At 42.2% G+C, this 22,285-nt stretch overlaps 1 protein-coding gene across 2 annotated transcripts in view; it reads right to left on the bottom strand.

Annotated features, from left to right (window-relative positions):
* The window catches only part of LOC105563641 (stAR-related lipid transfer protein 13), a 280,578-nt gene that overhangs the window by 250,809 nt on the left and 7,484 nt on the right, over positions 1-22,285 (bottom strand). For both annotated transcript variants that reach the window (XM_012015394.1, XM_012015395.1), the window contains exon 2: positions 3,225-3,441. In XM_012015394.1, the coding sequence (XP_011870784.1) occupies positions 3,225-3,395 (171 nt within the window). In that variant the 5' untranslated portion in view covers positions 3,396-3,441. The remainder of the gene's footprint in view (positions 1-3,224; positions 3,442-22,285) is intronic.

The raw sequence follows: 22,285 nt of genomic DNA, 5'->3' as shown, positions 1-22,285 counted from the left end.
TCCGATCAAATTATGGATACATCCGATGAAATTTATTCAATGAAATACAGTTACCGACGACACTTGATCGAGACACCGATCACATTTTTCATTGGATATGCAATTTAATCGGATCCATCCGTTTGTTATTATGCCATTGAATTATCCGATTATATTTAATCGGACATGTTTCTCAGTGTAGGTTTATCCGATGAAAATTGTTCTCTGCGTACTAGTTTGCTACTACGATCAATAGCTAATATTGATTCGGTGATTCGAAGCCTCGATTCGAAACAGCCGCCATACGATCGCGCGCGACCCAGTTATTATTGCTCAAGTGTTTCTTCCGAATTTAACCTTCAATAGGATCTACATTCTTTCGTTGATGTCCGAGCGCATTAAGGCGATCCGGACTACTCCCAAAAGTAGACGCGCAAGTCCACCGCAGGTCCGTCAGAGGTCAAAGATCGCAGACGCAATCCGACGAGTGTGACGCGCGGCTTCTTCTATCCGTCTAGTTAATAAACGCCCGTCAGTTCACACGGTCAGTGAAAAGGGCAAAAAAAAGTATGCGGCGCGGAAGGGGAGCGCAAAAAATTTGATGGGCGGAGAAGGCCGTGTCATCTGCTTTTCGGCTTGGGAGAATACCGAGCATCGTGCTCCCTCGCTCGACGCCGCTCGAAAAACGCGAAACGCTGCCGTCAACATGCCCTATAAAATATGCGCGCTAATTGCGTCGTCAACTCTCACGAGATCAAACGAGGGAGCAAATATCGCAGCGCTAAATAATTAAAAATAAAACTGTACGCGTCAGCAAAACTGTTCATTACGCAACGCGTGAGAAATGTTAAAATAAACGTATACGTAATCAATAGTTACGTTTGCGCGCGCGACTTGAAGCACTCAATCGACTTAAAGGAGCCATAATAGGAATTAATGAAAATGACGAAACTACATAATACGATATCGAGCACGGGTATAGATTCATCAGTGACACGTCGACTGCCATCAATCATTTGAACAGGGAAACGATACGCAAATGGATCTATGAGATGTTTGAAGCTCAGATCACTCGTTAGCCGATAAGTGGTCAATCATTCATCTGGAAACGATATTGAGCCCCGATTACATCGCGGCTATAAGTTTCTCGTAAAGACCACGTTAAGGTATACCGTGCCGACCGGTAGCAGCACTCGCAGGCACTATCTGAGAAATAGTAGGAGGCTAAGAAGCGACTTCCGCACCAACTAGTTTTAACGATGAGCCATCGGCCGCCACCTACCTCGCCCCTCTCGCGGTACGACGGGACTCTTCTTGTTTGTTTGCGCTGCATCGACATGCACCGATGCACTCGCGATGCACCGGTACGCGCCAAAGGACGACGCGGAACCGAGGCGACGCGACGCACGCACGCACGCACGCACGCACGCACGCCACGCCACGCTCGCGTGCTCGTACGCCCGATCGAAATCAGCGAACCGCAAGCGAATGACGAAAACATGATCTGTGGTAGCAGATCTGATAAACGAATACAAAAGGCACGAAATGTCTAGCGTGTTTCATCAATTTTTTTTAGATCGCTAGAAGATTTACTCGATCTAAGTTGATCGTGCATCAATTTACTCTTAACGAATGATCGGGAATTATTTTTAGACCGGTGGCACTGAGAAAATTATGCTGACAGAGAAAACCCCGCTGACGGTCAGTGATTTTTCGGATTGATATTATTTAACGTCCCAAATACGCGTTGTCATGTAACAAAATTGTTATTATATATTATTTATGTAGAGTTGGGGTATCATTAGAACACCGGCGATATAAATTCCACTCTAAGCTCTAAGCAAATTTTCCACGTGTATCCGCCGCAGCTAATGAATATTTAAAGCAGTCACATGGGAATGTAATAGTGACACCTGTAACCAAACGCGCCTTACGCGAATTCGCAAACAAGAACCGGTTCGTGTTCTCGGGTGCCATGCCATTGGCGTCGTTTAGTTAGGTAAAGTCTCTAAAACAGATGTATAAACATCGGACCAGGAAGGGAATACGCGGAAAAACGAGCAACGCGGCGAAGAAACCACTCGGGGGACTTGTTTCGGGTTTTCGCGATCGTGGCTAATTTGTCGCGACATACCTCGCCGTTGGCGATCGACGCGACGGAGCGATCGATAAGGCCGATGATCGATTTTATTGTGCGGCTAAGTGAGCAGTGTTATGGCATGCTAAACGGATACACCGAGAAGGATGTACCGCGCTGCGAGACTGCAGGACGACTTTCCCACCCTTGTGTATACATTAAACAAGGCACGCGTAATTTAGATCAACATCAAGCAGCTTTAATTAAGGGAGACGAGAAATTTATCCGGACGGAATCATCCGCTCGTCGCGCACGGTCCGCCGCGCGAGAGAAATCATTGGCTCTTAAGGTGATCAGTTGGATAATGAAAAATATTATGGGCGAAGCTCACGGCGATTCCTTTCACCGCTCGAGTCTTCCGTTTCGGGCCTAAGAAGTCGGGGAATCGAGTCACTTCCACGGAATCAGAATCGATTATCGCAAAGAGAAAGTGGGCGTCGATTCGCCCGACCTTTTTAAATCAGCCGATCCTCGTCTTCTTCATTCAGAGATCCGGTCGTGTAAACGCGATTACGTGAAACGCTCGAACCTTTCACGATTCGTATAAACATGCTTTTAATAGCGAAGTTGCAAAACATCGCCGTCTAATCGCGCGGGGATAAAGATAGAACGAATGGGACTTTTGAATGCGGGTGATACGCGTACGATGATTGATCACACCCGCAGGCTACGCGAGATTTCAAATACGATTATCTTCTTAGCGTTCACAGCAGATTTTACACGACGCGCTACATCACGAGATTTAATTATAAAACAAAGATATCAAACCAAAAGATCTCATAACGGCAACGTTCGAAAAGAATGTAGAAAAATCCTTCTACTATCTATTATTAATTATCTATTCAAGTAAAATGTCTTCGCTGTAATAAAATTTCGACTAATATCTCTATTAATGTTATAGGCAATTCGATACCGTCACGTTTTAACAGTAATTCCATTTACTCATTAAGGAGTCTAATATGTTATTAAAACTGCCTGGCTTTGTATTTCCCTTATGCGGCTTCTCTCATAATAGCCCAACAATTGCAAAATTTCTCCATCTTTCAGGATTGGTCTTACCATTTCTACATGCTAGAAATGTAACAGTGCGGACTCAACGTTGACTCACCTTAACCTTGGCGAGATAGAGCTCCAGTTCCCTGTACGGATCCATCTCCGCCGCCTTTCCACTCGTCACCTTGTCATTTTCGTCACTTTGCACGAGCTTCAACCGATTCGGCATCTTCGCGTCGGTCGAACCATTTTGCAGACGACCACCACCTTCCTGCACAGTCTCCATGCTCCCACGGTCACCTCGACGATCTTACACGCATTTTATCGTGCATCTGCAACACCGAACAATATAAATCAATGACGACAAAGAATGGAACGAATCTATTTGTCGCGCGAATAACAGCTACATAAAATAATTGTTGCGTTCAAAATGCGAATGTAAAGATTCAAGTGCACAAGACTGAACGACAATTTAGACAATTCGTCAGAAATCGATCAATTCAAAAGACTTGAGGTTTCAGTTGGTGAAACAAGATTTGAAAAACAAAACATACAACCTTTTTCAAGAGCGGGCCATTAGTATCTAATATTAACAGATAAATCAATAGAGAAATTACAACGCTTACGATACGAGAGAGCGAGAAAGGAGCCAGAAGGCCAGAGAGGGACCTATGGGTGTATTCTGGCAAAGGCATTATACATATAATTAGCCCCGCCGTGACTCACTGTGGCCGCAGCGTCGCGCGGCCCGTATAATCTGGGCTTGTCAAATACTTGAAAAGGGTAAAATGACCACCTGCGCTGTTATGATTGCATTCGGCTAAATATAACGGCCGCACTCGCGTTAGTCACTGGAGCTAATTATATTCCCGCGCAGATTAGCCGCACCGTCCGCACGTGTGGCTAATCTGAAATCACTTTGTGTCCAATTCCCCACTGCTCGAAATTGTGTCGTGTCGCCCCGTCGCTCGCGACGATCTCGTTCTCTGCGAAGCGGAGACGTTCCCTTCGAGACGAAGGAAGCTATCGAGAGACCCGGCGGATGACTTTATTGTAGGCATTTTTATGCCTCGTATACGTTGCTTTTTTATACGCGTCGCGATTTTTAGTATCGGCCGTTAACTCGCGAATGAAATTTTTGATAACTCGCGCGATAAAAGCAATCTGCGTAGCGCATAAACATTTACGTTATAGGCCGTAATTTATATAATAAAAATCGTACGCGCGCGAGGCTGGCAAATTATTTTGCAAACTAAACATTTTGTCAACTCTCTACGAATGCTGATATATTAACAAGGTACTGTAAAAGTTTCGAGATTACGGGGTAGACGAAGCTGGTGCTGTCGATGCGAGGCGACACAAGGGGCGTGTGAAGTGCTGCAAAATGCAATCTGGCGGAATAATTTCTCTCATTTCGTTCAGCGACGTGGCAGAGACGTGGCGGCGACGGATTGATATTTCTGCGCATGGAGTTACGTTAATCGCACCGAGACAAGTGCGATAGTGAAACTAAAATATGAGCACGGCTTTACGCTCCGGCGAGCCGGCTAATAATAATTAACATTACATTTTATACTAGCTTTCGACTACCGTATACAACTTTATCGTGGCGAGTATCTAACCCACTTGCGAAAAAAATATGGACTCACAGGTAGCGCGATCTTATCTAGCAACTTAATACAGCTCTATCGAGTTTTATTATTGTTGCAAAATGAACTCTCGTAATCGGTTACGGTGAGTTTTGCTCGTTAATGAAAAGATTTAATTCATTATGCCTTATCGCAATCAGGGCTCTGCAATTTATTAAAATCTCAGAAAAACTCTACGCTGAGAAAAATGTTCCGATTAAATATAATTGGGTAATCCAATTACATAATAACAAACGGATATGTCCGACGAAAAATGTGATTTCATCGGTAACTGCATTTCAGCGGATAAATTTCGTCGGACGTATCCATAATTTAATCGGAAAACGTAATCGGAAAAATTATACCATCGGAAAAACTATTTAATTGGCTTATCCGAGGGGGAAACCGCATTGTGGTTTACAGATTTGCGGCATTACTGGGCATTACTAGGCATTTTTGGGCATTAGTTTGGGCATTAGGCCTTGCTGGGGCATTATAAAGATAAAATAAGATAATATGAGATAATAAAATAATAAGATAAAGTAATACCCACTAGGCATTAGTAGGCATTGGTGTACAAGATTTTGGTCAGCGGTTTCCCCCTCGGGTTTATCCGATGATAATTTTTCTTACTGTAGGCATTTTTTGGGCATTAGTGGGTGTTATTTAGCCTTGCTGGGGCATTATAAAGAATCTAAAAAGATAAAACACGATAAAATAAAATAAAGTAATGCCCACTGGACATTAGTGAACTGAGAAAAATTTTCATCGAATAAACTACTTACTTTTTCGATTAAATTATGTATATGTCCGATGAAATGTAGTTACCGATAAAATTTGATCGAAAATCCGATCATATTTTTCATCGGATGCATCAGTTTGTTTTTATGTAATTGGATTATCCGCGTATATTTAATCAGACATTTTTCTCAGTGTTGGCATCGGTGTATATAAGTTTGGTCAGCGGTTTACTCGTCGAAATATCCATCGCGATCAAAATGTTATTCAGAGTCTCGTTCCTTCTAGGCGCGGTAGAATTTCACGCAAGTGAAGAGGAAGAAAAATGACAGGAACTAGGCACTCCTTAGCACAAGTTACGCAACGTATTAAATGAATCATATCGGTATAATTAAATCGATCGTATTTTACCCGATGCGTTTGTTACCCGTGTATCTCGGTAGATCTACGTGCACGCGATCGCGAGATTGCGAACCGATTGCATCGCGACCTGCCTGAAGAATACAATACGGTGACCGTTACAATCATTGAACTCGCCAACAATGAAGTCATGCATGAGAACACGAATCGCCTGCCCGCGCACGTAATATTAGAAAATCACCGGATGTCTAATCGTGGCCGGCTGCCGGCAGCCAATACGTCAGGTGATTTCACAGGTGAACGACGGTGCTCGTCGCGTCTTACGTAAGTACAGCTCACGCCGGATAACAGCCACGTTTAGCGTGAAAATGTAACTCTACAAGACCAAAATCCTTTCCCGAGCTGTCGAGAAAACTGAAACGTTAATGGATCATTCTGAGGCTATCTGTTTCAACGATAAAGAAATCGGGTTTTAAAAAATTGTTTTGTAAATACCCCTCACTTTTCTATCCGTCTTTACGTTGCAGTTTGAAAAATCAGAGTCGAAATCTCTCGAACGTTTGAATAAAATCAAATTGCACTAAAATACGTGAACGGCAGAATAAATGATCGAGTTTTCGCTAAGCAAATTAAAAAGTTCTCCTATATATCCCGATTAATAAAATTAAGATTTATGTCTCCGGCTCTCCATTCTTTCGTCTATTGTTCGAAAATTGCAATCGAAATTTCGACTCGTCTGTCAGAAAGACTATAAGACGTGGGAATTTGTGGCTCGCGATAGGTAGGCGAGGGTTGTCAGGATGCCTCGTAAATAATTACGATGCCTCCCGGTACCGATACCTCACCCTAATCGAATACCATTCTGCGAGAGGCGGACACGGGCCGTTGGTTAAACTGAATTAAACAACCCGCTAACCGCGAAAGAGAAAGAGAGAGAGAGAGAAAGAGTGACGCGCGCCGTTCTTATCAGTTGGGAATTATTGCCGGTAATTTACCCCGCGATCCTTTTGCTCCTGGGCGCGTTCACACCTGGGTGGCTCGCAGGAATACAGACGGAACAGATCGCAGATCGACTTCGCGGCATGTATTAACTACCAACGCCTCTACTGCGTAAATATCGATACGTCGAGATTTTATCTGCACGACATGAATTTGATATTCCGATGGTTTTTCTTTGCAAATTATATCCGTTGAATTTCGCAGCGTTCAACAAACAGCTGCGATGCAGGTTGCATCTTCTTTCGAAATCTGATCTACAAATGAAAATTTAATTTATCGAATTAAATGGGACATATTATTGAAGTATATAAAAATGTGAAATGTGAGAATTAGTTTGCTACGCGCATAAAGATACACGTGAGTGTTAATATTACTTCTCGTTAGTATTGATCTTATAATCGTGTTAAAATCAAAAGACTCTTTGAAAACTGCTTTTCGCTTTCAGAGAAAACTAAAGGTTTGTATGAATTTTCGCGTCGATATATTGACTCGCCACTTAGATACCATGAAATATTCAAATATTTCCGCATGCGTGGGCGGCCGTAATTCAATTCGCGAGATTTTTACCCTTCCGGAGCCTCGCTCTTCCCAAGGTGCGATACGTCGGCGATAATTGTTTTTAGTGTCTTCTCACCAGGAAGGCAGACACGACGGCTTCGTGCTAATCGAAATCGTAAATCCGGCTGATAAGGGCACGGAGTGTTCCACGTACGACACATTTGTTACGCGGAACGGAGCTTTAAAGCTGTTTTCGCTTCTTTTTACGACGCATTATTATCGCACATTCTCGGACGCTGTTACGTTCCGCACGATCTTTGTTTCCGTCACGTTACAACGAGGTGTGATCTCGTCCACGTAGGCGAGAATGATACCCGGTGATTTCGCAACGTGCGCAACAACGAGACTAACGGGGAAAAATTGTTATCCGCGCGCTGCGCAAACGGCTGTTTGCGATTTCCGAAAATTTGAATCCGCCAATTATGTCGACGCGGTTGAAACAGAAGTTACAGTTCGCCTTAAAATCAAAGTCTAGCCAGCTGTTAAAAATGGGGCACGAAAGGATGTAAAATGTTAAGCGATAAACACAGCTCGCTCCTATGTATCGACGCATTGTGCACAGTTTATCTGCGAGGTCGCGGATAGTTGGTGGGACCACCCCAGGAGAGGCCGAGTTACGTAAGGTTAATTGCGGTCATTCGGGCCGCCATGCAGTGCTCGATACTCGTGCAGAACGCGTCAATGCGTGTTCTGTGCATGTGCATCGACGGGGACCATAATCACGGGGGACCTTGCTCCCGAGACCCTCCGATACTTTATATAACGTGCACTCGTGCGGGGGCCCGATTAGGATTATACGTCCGTAAACTTGTATTGCCTGCCGTCCCGAATTCGAAACGCGACCGTCGGATTCGTTTTATTTTATTAGCTTACCCGTCTGTCAGGTTAATCCGCAATTAATCCGCTATCGCGACCGTTATCTCGCTTGTAATTTATGTTAAATTATTCCGCCCGGCCCCGGCGCGTTCTAATAAACCGCCGCGAACGCTAATTCTATTAACTACTTTGACACACTAAGGCCGACGTCTGGAAAAATAGCGATCGGAAAATTTCTGCACGTTTCGAGGAAATGTGCCAGCGAGCGAAGACGACTGCTCGGGCGATTGTTAAATGTAGGTTTCGCCTAACTATGTGAATCACACAATGACCAGCCTATTAACCTTCGCAGTCGTTCGGCTACGTGCAATTGCGGACACGAACTATTTCCCTCGTCTAGACTCATTGACATCGTTCTCCGAAAAGCAGCGGGAGGTGCTTCGTAACAAAAGGAAGAAAGGCGAACGCGCGAGAAGTCAAACAACGTTCTGCTTAGGTCTTCCAAGTAGGTTCACTTCACGAAGCCTCTTCGCAACCTCGTCGTAAAATAAATTTAGCGAAAGATTTCTTTCTTTGCGGAAAGTTACGTAAAAAAAAAGTAAGTAGACGCGTACCGATTTGATTTAATATATTTATATTTAATTTAAAAAATTTATAGAAAAATATTAAGAGAAGAAAAGTATAATATTAAATATTACAATAAATAGAAGTGCGATGTATGAGGCTGTTACGATGTATCTCAACAAATTCCAAACGTCATAAATAACTGTTTTGAATTCTACCTTACTACTGAATTGACAAAGATAAAATTAACGACGGCAAAATAATATTAAGAAATATATTTGTTGTAAAGAATTGCAGAATTTATTCGCGAATGTCACAATTTAGACAGCGGGACGTCCAGATGCGAAACGTGCGGACTGCACTCTCCTTAAAATTCAAAGATTCAGCAGTCTGAGAGACATGTACACGCATTGGTGTTATCCAGCATATTCGTGAATTGCAAGCTAACGCTTAATGCCATGCTAATTCTTTGCGAGACGACACGCGCGAGTCATCGCGTGGACAGAATCGGATTTTCATTTATTCCAGTCGGTTTCAGCGCGAAACAATTATTATTCAACACCGATAACGTTATAGGAGACGTTTAGATTGCTAGCAAAACATTTTGTGCCGCTTTCATCCGATACATCTAATTTAAAAAATCTTGAATTGGGTATACGGTTCTCAATCAAACACTATTTAAAAAATAAAAACCAGTGGCTCTAACTGCAGATAAGTTAAACTCACAGTACAATAAAACATAAAAAGAAAAAATATATAATACGCGATCAAAGTAACAATTAAATCAAATAATTTGAGAAGACAGTTTTCCCTGGAAAATAGATAATAAAAAGAATTGAAATGACGCGCTCGGCATTTTGGCCATACGGGAATGCCGTTTTTTTTTCTCATGCAGCAAAATCGCTGCTTCGGATGCCTACCCCGCCTCGAGAAAGTAACGGCATATCTCGAAGAAGCGGAGGCGTCAAGCTCGGTAGTGTCAGCAACACCTTTATGGGTTTAACACTCGTTAAACGTTTGTGTACATTTAGTTGAGTAATACAAGGTACAACCAGGCAGGTGCACGTATTCCTTCCACCTCGGGCAACCTGACACAGATTTTTCATTTCTTCAGTAATAACGATTATTATACGTACACAGTAACATAGGTATCGTTTGCTGTGCTTGTTATTAACGTTCCTTTTTACTGCTCGACGTACGTTACTGCGGCAAATGCAATCGACTGTGTGTGCATTTATGTAGAAATATTATTCGTAATAAATATATTTAATCTCAGCTTAAGCTCGGTGTGAGTAATGTTATCATATTTGTTTCCCAGCCTATTTTTTAATGACAAAATTCGTCAGAAGACGCAATCGCGATCTTATCTGATTAATGAGATTTGTCCGCATCAATGCATTATCATCGACATGTAAAATATACCGTGTATAATTATGCGTGCGCATGCCGAAGTTCAGTCGGACTTCAAAGTCCACTGCGGCACAATCAGAGCTCGAGTGATTAAGCGACGAGAGAAGGACAGACGAGATATCGAGAGGAGGAAGAGCCTTTACATGGAAATGGAGGTATCATGTATACCTAATTACTGTCGCTATCGCGGCATTTGTCATTTAGCCGTTTATAAATGCAGCCGCGGCGGGCGAGAGAAACTGCATTTAATTCCAATTAGCCGATCCGACTCGAAACCCGTTTCGAAACCGCGGAGAATTTTGTCAAAAGGGATTTTGTTGCTTCTCCTCTCCTTCCGATTTTCTCATCACGCGAGAGATATTGCCGACGATAATTGACTCCAGTTAGGGATTTTTAATCAATCGAGGCAGGAAATTAAGTCGACCATATATTAAATAAACTATACTTAAGGCATAACAGTGCGAGCGATTGCAGATTTCGTTTTTATCACGGATTTTTCTATCAGTAAAAATTACTAAGTACGTCGACATGGCTTAAAATTCAACATACAAAATTAAAGAGATAAGAATCAAACGTTGAAACTTGAAAAATAATTTCAGTCTAGAGACAAAAAAATTACAATTTGCAAACCGTAAAGTTATTCTACAAACACACGCGCATCGGAACGTAAGTGCGTGGAGGCGTAGAATGTTTAATCATCGCTGTGTAAAGTCATTCAGTTAATAGCTGCGTTCACCATGCTTCTCTTCCCGTACCGCCGTTATCAGTTCCGTCGCTGAGCGGTTATCGGCACGTTTCCTAATATAAATAATTTATGGCGTCGATACGAATGGAACTGTCGATACGCGCTGACCTCGAGGCACGGAAAGCCAAGTTTCGGCCGAGCGTGATAGCGCTCCGTCGACAGTGAAAACGGTTTCGCAGCGTGCCGACTCCGCGACGACCGAATTCGACGCAACGAATGCGTGTTCGCTGATGTCGGGAGGCTTCGGTTAACCGGAATATCAAGCGCGTCTAGCCGATACATTAGAACGTCACGTCCGTTGCAATAACGGCGTGCGCTCGTGACTCGAGTCCGCTGCTGGGGAAAAAAATTCAATTCACCGTGCTGATAATTCCGCAGGAAGGGCCCCGTCAAGCGGCGTTAATCGGAGCCCAGTGAACTATCCTGGCCCCGCGATGCCACTCGCGCTTCGGGGTGTTCCGCGCGACCACGCACCCGTACAGCGAGGCACTCTCGATTTGCTCCTGCCCGGTGCACCGTAATCATCGCGTCAAGTCGAGTAGCACGATAATGACGGCCGGTAATTACAAAGCGTTACGCTCGCGACGCGACCGCTGCCCTGTTACCGTCGGAATTAACGTGCCAACGTGCACTTGGGCATGCCGTACCTCCAGGATGAACGGAGAAAACGGTTTTGTCACGCGGAAATCGCGCACCCGCGTTTCTGCGCCCGTAACTTCCGTGAATATTTAACGTCGACAGGAAATTATCGCGGAGAAGCCCAATTATCCAATCTAACCGAAGTCACCGGCGAATCTGACTGGAATAACTTAAGACGTTGGGTAACGTGAAGGATTAAGATATCGAAGATTGTTATGAGAAACTTGGCTGATCCTTTCCTTATTACTTGCGCAATGCATCAACACTGAAATGTTAATTTTAATTTAAAGTTGCGCTAAGTTTGATATTAATTAATATATGACTTGAAACTTTTAATAACTTAAATTTGAAGAATAAAAAATATATAAATTGCAAAAGTACCTTTGGCTACCAATTTTTATCTTCCGAATTTCCTATTTTACGCCATTCCATTAGATTTTAAAGTAAATTATCTTCAGACTGTTTAAAGAGTTCTAAAGAAATCGTGGATGTATGAAACGTTGCCAAAACGTACACTGAGAAAAAGTTCCATCGGATAAACCAATTAAATAGTGTTTCCGATGGTTAATTCTTCCGATTACGTTTCCCGATTAAAATTTATCCGACGAAATGCAGTTACCGATGAAATTTGACCGAAAAACCAATCACATTTTTCATCGGATGTACAATTTAATCGGATATACCCGCTTGTTATTATGCAATTGGATTATCCGATTATATTTAATCGGACATTTTTCTCAGTGTATACATAAGCAAACTCGAAAGTGGTTCGTAGACTTCACTGAGATAGGTAACCTTGCAAGGCCTCCTTACAACCTCTCTCCGTTTCTCTCCCTTCGAAGAACCCGCTACGAGGTATTCAATGGATGGAAACGTGAACTGAAAGGAGCTGGTCGCTCAGGATGCCGGCTACCCGCGGCGTTTAGCGACTGCTAAATGGCTCTAAACATTCGTTGCGCGGAATAGCTGGTTCCGGTTTCACATTCGGAAAAGAAAAGACGTCGATGGATTCTGGACGGAAATCTCTAACTTTCGGCGAATAGCAATCGGTATGTAACAGAATTTTTTGTCAGATATGCTAATACTGTATAAATGTAAAAGATACATTAAAAAAGACTTTTATTTGCACGAAAAAAACGAGAAGAAGACATAATTGAATTAACACGGTTTTTTAATTAATTCCGATTATTTTAAATAGTTTCTATTTATATTTACAGATTGTTTTAAATAATTATTTCAGCCGAAGTAGTTTAAAAGATTATACGAGCACATGACTGGCCAACGATTCAAATAACAGTGCAAGAATGATTTTGCCTACAATCGTAAAAGATGGAAAAGGATAAGCCTTCGTTGTCGTAATAAAAAATCGGAGGAACGCACCAACGCAATCTTGGAAAGAATTTAAGAAACGTTAATGAGAATTGTAAGAATGCCGGAAGTTGTCGCTACCAGCAATTTATTCTCGAATCATGCGCAGCATCCGTTGCGGTAAATTAAGTTCTTTGCGGTAGTGCGCCCGTAGGAATGCGCGCAATAAAATGTTTATTGAATCATCAGATATAATTAACTGGGAAATTTATAACGAGCGTGGCTCTCGCCTTAAAGGTCCTTCCCGATTGACTCCCTGAGTTAACTTGGAGGAATTCAGATCGTTAAGAATCCCTTCTTCAGTGCATTCTCCGTCACGCTCAAGGATCAAACGTATCACCCGCGTATGTGTGGTCCCTTTGTTACTTTCGTGACTTCGTAACGTTCTTACGGTCCGCACATATATGACTCATACAGTCTCTTGCGATATCCATCCCGGGTTGATAAACGGGCACGACTTCGTCTGCTTCAACCGCTTCTTCCGAACCACGAATCCGAGGAATAAATCGCTGACCAAAATCATGTACACAGTGACACAAATTTCCGATTAAATGTAATCGGATAATCCCACTACATAATAACAAACGGATATTTCCGATTAAATTGTATACCCGATGAAAAATGTGATCGGTTCTTCGATCAAGTTTCATCGGTAATTGCATTTCATCGGATAAATTTCATCGGATGTATCCATAACTTAATCGGAAAAATTAACCGTCGAAAACGCTATTTAATTGGTTTATCCGATGGAAATTTTCTCAGTGCACCAATGCCTACTAATGTCCAATGGGCATTGCTCTATCTTATTTTATCTTTTCTTTATCTTTTTAGATTAGGCCAAATAACATCCACCAAATAACACACATAATAACAAACGGATGTTTCCGATTAAATTGCATAACCGATGAAAAATGTGATCGGTTTTATCGATCAAATTTCATCGGATAAATTTCATTAACCGTCGAAAACACTAATTGGTTTATCCGAATGCCCAAAAAATGCCTAGTAATATCGCAAATTTGTACACCACAATGCCCTCAGCGGTTTGTCCCTCGCACGAATCAGTAAATGAGAAAAATTAACTCCTATTAACTGTGAGGGCCTGACGCAAGCTTCATAAGAAGAGAAAAATATTCCGTTGCACAATAAAATTGTATATTAATTAAATTTCACTTCTAGACCAATTGCGTTTATTCAACGACACTGGCAGGATTGAAATTCTGAAAACACATCCCTTTCGTTTTCACGTTGCAGCAGCGCTCATTTTCCCTCGAGAGAAACTGTGGCGGCAATAAGAAATAAAGGTTAAAGATTATTAAATCTGATATGCATCTTCTTCCTGAATTACGGCAATCTATTTTCATATGTTCTCCGTGCCATTTAGCAAGACTTGACTTTGTTGGTAGGCGTATGTTGCACGAACGTAATAGGGAAACGATGAGATAGAAAGCATGAAAACGGGCATAGCGCGACGTCTTGATTTATCGCGTTTGCAAAATGTACACGGAGTCGTGCGGGAATATCGACAACGTAACGTGATCGTCAAGATTGCGTGACGAGAGTTATTATCACACGATTTACAGTTTATCGCGTGTTTCGTACGATTCACCTCGTGACTCGGATACGCGAAAACTTAATAACACGTTCGAAAATAGTTGCTATTAAGTAACAGACGGCACTTCCCCCAGAGTAAATAATACGTCGGCGTTTAACGCTTTATAACACACACGAACACGTATGCGTACAACCACATCGGGCGCCTCTTCGTATCTGATACGTAATTTATTTCACTTAATTTCATTCCGCTCGCAATTTAAATTCAATGTATCGGGATTTAGATTTATCCACGTGAGTTATGTCTCGTGTGCACGTTTCAGAGTTCAGTTAACGTAAATTTCTCCGCACCCTATAAGACAGTCGGAAAACATTTAGGTCATAGCTTGAGCTATTGCAGTAATACAAATAAACAGTCCGACGCTGCAACTACGGTCTACAAGAGAATAAGAAAACGACGTGTCTCGAATCGGATCCGACACGATGTTTGTTTAAGCGATGTAAGGAAGAGCTGCCACAACCCGGAATTCCAGCATCCAGAATTAGAATCAGTCGCGCTTAATTATTCGCTGGACTCTGATGGATAATTGAGAATCGCGAGAATAAACAGGTATAAAACGTAAGAGGAGAATTACTTGCAGTCCGACCCAAGTTTCCGCTTTGTCTTTCTTATCTTTGACTATTACAGTTATTCCCGATTCCTTTCAAAGTATCAGGTTGATCGCCGGCTCCACCAAGGATCCCCCTCTTTTACGTAATCGCGGACGGGGATAAAACTTTTCCCAAAGTCGCGGACCGGCTGCGCTTTTCCCATCATGAAGTTAATACGATCGCTCGGTGGTCGTGCTTCTTCAGCAATGATTGCATCGTGGCATTCGAACGGCGGCGAATAACTCGCGCGGTGGTCGTGCTTCCACCGCGATAGCTCGTTGCATTTTGAACGGCGAGTATCTTGTACTTCTACTTCACTGACGGCCGTCGGTTATCCGTGGAGATCGTCCGACTCGCTCCTACGGGCTTCGGATCGCGTCAGGGAAGAGGCTGCTTTACATTGTGAGGGCCCTTATCTACCGTCTCAATCCTGCGCGAAAGGATCTCGAAAGTGCAACGCCGATATACTTGTACAGGTCGTAGAACTTAGAATTATGATATCTTGTCGCGACGCGCGCGGCAAACGTTCGCGTTGAATCCCGCGATATAAACGCCGTAACAGTGAATTACGTTAAAATCGTGACGTACGTTTAAAATTAAATTAAATGCAGTCTCCAGTCGGCTCACCGTGTTTCGCAAATTTTTCCAGCAGGCTGAGCTGATTGAATTTATTTAAGGTAAATCTGCATCCAAGCCTCTGCTACGAAGATACGAGTTCTACCCGATTAATTTTCTCGTACCGCGTGCTTTTTAAATCAAGAAATTTCTCCAGAGTCAAATCGAATATACGTACACCTTTAATCGCACTAAATTAAAACGCGCCAATAAGGTTGATTAAAATTTAAACAAATCTAACTGATTGTAAAACAAAGTTATTCTCGTGATGAAAACCGAAAAATTTATCTATTTGTAAGCATCGTGCGGTAGGCGTATGAAAAAATAGAAATAAAGGACCGTAAAAACTAATCTGTCGTTAAACATTCTCTCGTTTCTTTTCGCAAACCGCGATAAAGCCGTTTAGTGCTTCAACGGTGAAACATTATTACAGAAATCGCGTACAGCAGGTACAGCAGATGCCAAAAGCACGATTCAGTGATGAGGATGACGATAAAGAATAGAATAAGAAAAAAAAAATAATGAAGCGTGACCAGCATGATCCATTTTGCTCTGGAATAGTCGCGAGTTCGCGAGCTATAAGATACTCTATCCTCTCGCCATCCCCAAGTCGCAGAACTGGTTTTACACGCGGCCGATTCCGATACATAAAGGACGAACAGGGATGAGAGGAGGCCGCGAGTAGCTAAAAAGAGAGACGTATCGGTGAGCCTTACAGGGGATTCTACTCCCTTCTTGCGGTCCTCGCGATTCATCGCTCATCGTCTGATTAAAACGATGGACCTTTCTTGTGACATCCAAGTCAGCGTCATAGATAAACGGGCAACTTTTTCTATCTAAACGAAAAGTCGATTTAGCAAATCCTTATACCGTATATCTCTTTGCGTTTTCGTTGCTTTTTTATTCTCCCTTTTAGTTTCTCCGCTATTCTTGCTTATTTCCATTCGCATCTGTAGATGCGATCATTAAACAAATGCAGCATTGAAGTAAACGTGACATCAGTGATGATAATCTCATAGTTTGGATTTAGAGTATTACGGTTTCTCGAGGGGGCTGACCAAAATCTTGTACACCAATGCCCACTAATGCCTAGCGGGCATTACTTTATCTTATTATTTTATTTCATCTTATTTATCTTGTTTTATCTTATTTTATCTTTTTAATGCCCCAGCAAGGCCCAAACTAATGCCCACAGAAATGCCCAGTAATGCCCAGTAATGCCGCAAATCTGTACACCACAATGCCCTCAGCGGTTTCCCCCCCCCCCTCGCGGTTTCTCTTAATAATTTTATATTTCTTAAATAAATAGAGAACTGCCATTTATCATAATTTTGTAAAAAGTCTATTAAGAAAACTGTCACAACTAACCGAATTAATCTTGCATACACACGCCAGATCGAATAAATACAAAATAATAGTTTTACGAGCATTCCTTTCCGAGATTAAGTGGTCATGGTCATTAATTCCGTGCAGTCTAAATCTCGTTTTCGACAGGCATCTCGGCTTCCTGCGTACCAATTAATAGCAAATACTCGTCGAGTAAATTACAGCGGGGACGTGCTAGCACATTTTCTTTTGTCTATAAACCTATCGTTGGTGTAACGAGAAGTTTATTTATATTATATCACATCATGGTCGTGAGAAAAAAAAAGAAAATAAATTACGTGCCGTAAAAATGCTTACAAATTCTATGCAAACGGCTGGCTGTGAGATATGATAAATACTAACCATAAAATAATGAAATATGCAAGATATGCATATCGAATGTTAATAAGAAATCAGATATGTTGCAATAGTAATAAGTATTGGCGGTGGGAAATACCAAAAATGTTGCGTAAATGTTACGAGGACAATATATTATTTTAAACTGCGACTTTATGATAATACGATCATGATCATTGATGTCCTCGTTAAGATTGTCATACCAGTAAACTAGTTGCGGTAACGGCATGTTTCACATTCATTCCAAGACAAAGTTTGTCTATTTTAATAAGATATCATCTCATAACTGTCGTACTAAAAAATTATTAAACAAGGCCAAGCAACGAAGCGAGTAAAACCGCCGTGTTAATGTCAACGTGTAAAACCGCGATTATACTCTTGAGAGAATCAGAAACTCTAAAGAATCACATAGAGTAAGAAAAAAAACGAATTTTGCAATGAAGAAACCGTTACGATAATGCGATGTATCTTTTTTTTTCGAACTTCAGCAAATATGTATGACTAACTGCAAGCAAATATCGGGGTAGGCAAGCAGGAAGGGACACGATATGATTCATGCGTTAGGTCTTTGCAAACAACCTCGGAGAACTTAATCCTTATGCGAGACGAGAAGCTCTCCAGAGGCGTTGATACTGGTACTATCAATGACTTCTCGACGCGGCTCTTCATCGTCGCCTGGATAAAGTAGGTCTGCTGGCATTTATTTAAGCCGCAACTTCTTCAGAACACAGGGCCTGACTTTCAGTACACAAATTGTCTCAAACTTTTTATCGACATTAAACACTTACAGAAGAAATTAAAAGATATGTGTATTTTTGCGACCGGAAGAGATGTGCTTCAAAAGGTTTATTTAAAATATCGCCTTCGTGCAATGAGAAACTCTGATAAGAATTAAACAGTAACTTATCGCCGAATGATAATTCGAGAGACTTAAACCTTATGGATACAGAAATAGATTTCATCGTAGCGATTAGTTCGCGATGAATCGAAATCACATTCAACCTTCACGATATTTCATATCTGACTCGGTGTTTACTTAGCTGCATGCTGTCTCGAATGCATCAGCGGGTAGAACCGATTTCTCTGCCATATCTCGGGATCGCTTCTCGATCCCATGCTCGCAACGAGCGTCCCCGCGATATCAAAGTCGGCTTTATCGCGCCCTATCGACAGCTCTATCGACAGAGGACCACCCACGTTTTCCGCAGTCAGTTTCCGGCGTCAGAGAGGGATATTTTCGTGAACGGCACCCACTGCCCCGCGCTCGTCGCGTGTCGTTCTTCCTCCCTTCCACCCTCGCTCTACTCGTTTCACGCACGAGTGATATGGAACGGCTCTTATCGATGCACCGGACAGTGACAATAGCCTTTTACTATTTAATTGACTGTAATTGCTTTCGATTTCCTCGCTCGTCAATTGTGCTCCGCGCAACACGTAACGAGGATAGTTCGCCGTGTCCGTGTATATGCGTGCGTGTACGTGATCAACCGGAGTGATCGACCAGATCGTCGGCCTATTTGCATATTTCAATCACGATCCGATCAGTAAACGCTTCTCCTTTATGCCCCTATTGATTTCCTTTACTTTACTGATAGTTACTGTGACAACTCGGTAGCTTTTCAATGTCTCGCCGTATCGATAATTCATTATCTGTCTCTGGATTCACGGCTACTTGTGTCCGACAAAAAAAGGATCGAGATATTGAAAAAGTATTTAAAATTAAGCACCTAATTAACTAAGATACGTCAAATAATCAGGACAATAACTCCGACAGTTATTTATTTTCTTTTATTTTTATTAAATAAGATCTTGCGTTACACTTCTAAGAATGTCCCGACAGCTATGAACGTTAAGAAACTTCTTCGATTCGCGAGGCCTCAATTTCACACACGGCTTTAATACAATATACGGATAATGTAATTTGTGCGCGGGGACGTTTTGAAATTAAAATTTCTTTTAATCTCTAGATTAAAGTGAATTTCTCTAAGCTCCGTAAAGGATTATAAGATTATTACACCTCGTATCCTGTCGACGGTAATCCCGGTTAACGGAGATCGTCTTTAGGGCCGGCCCTCGTTGGAGGGACAGCCGATGGGCCGCGGGCTCGATTTCAAAGAAGCGCGCCACAGCATAACCATAATTCCTCGAGAAATATGACCCAATGACACAATAAGTACCGGTCATTACCGCGCGCGTAACCGGCCCCGGCAGGCGGTAAGAAAATTAAATTCCCACGCGCAATCGCCTTCGCGCCGTTAACGTTTTCCGTCCGCATTAGAAGGCCGCTCGTGTGAATTTGCAGCCACGTTTTAGCCACGCCACTCTTCCGCGCGGATACACGGGAGATAAAACGAGAGAGGTTCCGTCAACACTGTTATTTCAGTTTTTTTTTTTTTTTTAAATAGACACTCGGTGCCGCGGAACGAAGCCGCATTTTAGAGAACTCGCGACGCACAAAGAGGCTTCCCCGCTTTCCCATTTTCCTCGCCGCCACACGAACGTACGTTGCCGTCGCTCGTAGCGGCGCTCGTGTATCTGAGGAATAAAGCCCGGATCGCGCATAAATATTTCACACATCACCCGTCGAAATATACAGGCGTTTAAAGGCGCGCGAGGAGAAGAGCGCTCCCGGGCACTCTCGGGGTTGGCTCGCGGAAAGTTTCGTATGATTTTACGTTGCGTCATAAATGCGGGATGTAAATCACGCGGGGGACACGAGCGACTGCGCGGAGGCGCGTAAAAGTTGAAGGATCAAGAAGGAAGCGACGAGGAGTCAGAGGATCATCGACAACGTAATTAATCCTTGAAAGTGCCTGACGATCACTTCTTTTTCTCATTTCTTTTTGCTTCGCGCGAGGTATTATATAAAATTCAAGATTTCCTACGAAAGTTGTGTGTGAAAGTTTATAATTTATAGAGCCTGTTAAGACGCGTTATAGGAAAGTGACGCGACCTAAGACCATTATTCAATTTGTCATGTATATAGGATACATTTCTGAATTTTAGTATTTCCATTAAATTTTATTAACTTTGAGTGTAATTGTATACAGCCACGGGCAAAATTATTAGCCACCCTCCTGATCATATGTGTAATTTGGTGAAGCACTTTTTGCACGCCGTCTTCCGTTTAAAATCGCGACACGTGACTTGATAAACGACATTTACACATTTCTTGCCGTTTAAAAATAATCCTTTTAAACGGCAGGTGTAAAATAACGTATGTCAAGTCATGTGTTGTGTATAAAATACACTTGGGTTTCCAATGTACTGAATCTAATAGTAGAAAATTTTATTATAATTTTACTATAAGATTTAATAATATATAATAATTTTATTATAAGGAGGACTTTATTATAATTTTATTGTTTCAAAGTTGTCTATTGCATAGAAACAATTTAAAAGATAGAAATTTCCCAGGTATTAGATTTAGTACTGTACGAGGAGGAAACCGCTGACCAAAATCTTGTACACCAATGCCTACACTGAGAAAAATTTTCATCGGATAAACCAATTAAATAGTATGTCCGATGGTTAATATTTCCGATTACGTTTTCCGATTAAATTATGGATATATCCGATGAAATTTATCCGATGAAATGCAGATTGAAAAACCGATCAAATTTTTCATCGGATATACAATTTAATCGGACATATCCGTTTGTTATCATGTAATTGGATTATCCGATTATATTTAATCGGACATTTTTCTCAGTGTACTAATGCCCCGTGGACATTACTTTATCTTATTATCATATTTAATTTTTATGATGCCCCAGCAAGGGCCAATGCCCCAAAAATGCCTAGTATTACCTAGTAGTGCCCAGTAATGCCGCAAATCTGTACACCACAATGCCCTCAGCGGTTTACCCCTCGGTACTGTATAACAATTAGGACGGTGCCTAATAATTTTGCCAATGGCTGTGTCGTTAACACGGCTGTGCAAAGTAGAAATTAAAAAGTTACACAATCGCTTCTCCTCAAGTAATTAATTATATGATATCCTGTATCACAATTTTTCCGAGTAAAACTAGAATAACCTTGGCAAACCGGGTTATAAATATGTACGTCCGCTTTCTATCACCAACGGCTCGTGGTTCGTAAAAGGCAGTAGCCCGAACAAAGAACGTACTTCCGCTAAATGATCGTGGCATAAAGTACATGAAGCTTTTCGGAAGAGCAGCCACACGTGCTGACCACGTGTTTCGTTGGAAGCCTTGCGGTAAAGTAGCCCGCGCTCGCTCATCATCACGAACAAAGGAAGACGCGTCGTCACTCCTCCATAATAAATTTCGTGAAACGATCGCTGCGTGCCGATAATTAACGATTAGATCTAAACGGCGGCCGTTTCTCGGTGGGCGATCGATCATCAACGCATTTCCCGTTTACTAGCCGCTGAATATCGGGCGGAGACCCTGCTACGTGTCTCTTTAACGGCAAGCCAACGAACATTGATTAGCGCCGAAATTTCATAGACGGAATCTTATCGCGGCCGATAGGTCGCGTTTCCCACACACGCGCACAGACACGGACACGGACGCACACGTGCGAGGAGAGAAAAAAAATATCCGCGTGACTCGTCATTCTCGGAAGGAGTAGCCGCGATATTTAATCGAACGTGATAAACGTCATTCACGACGCAGCACAGTATCTCGTCTCTTTGCGCTCTGACTGATACAGTAAGGTAGCTTTTATTTACAGTCTCATGGTCAATCGATATGGCCCTTGAAACGTGATGAAAAAAAAACATTTTTACGCACCGATTTTCCTCAGGCTTATAAACGGCTGCTCTACAACTGTTGTAGAATTCGT

This window comes from Vollenhovia emeryi, unplaced genomic scaffold, assembly GCF_000949405.1.
Source record: "Vollenhovia emeryi isolate VEMERY1.0 unplaced genomic scaffold, V.emery_V1.0 DF939173.1, whole genome shotgun sequence".
NCBI classification, from domain to species: domain Eukaryota; kingdom Metazoa; phylum Arthropoda; class Insecta; order Hymenoptera; family Formicidae; genus Vollenhovia; species Vollenhovia emeryi.
Note: the sequence above shows the minus strand (reverse complement) of the source record. Positions and strands in the feature narration are given on the sequence as shown.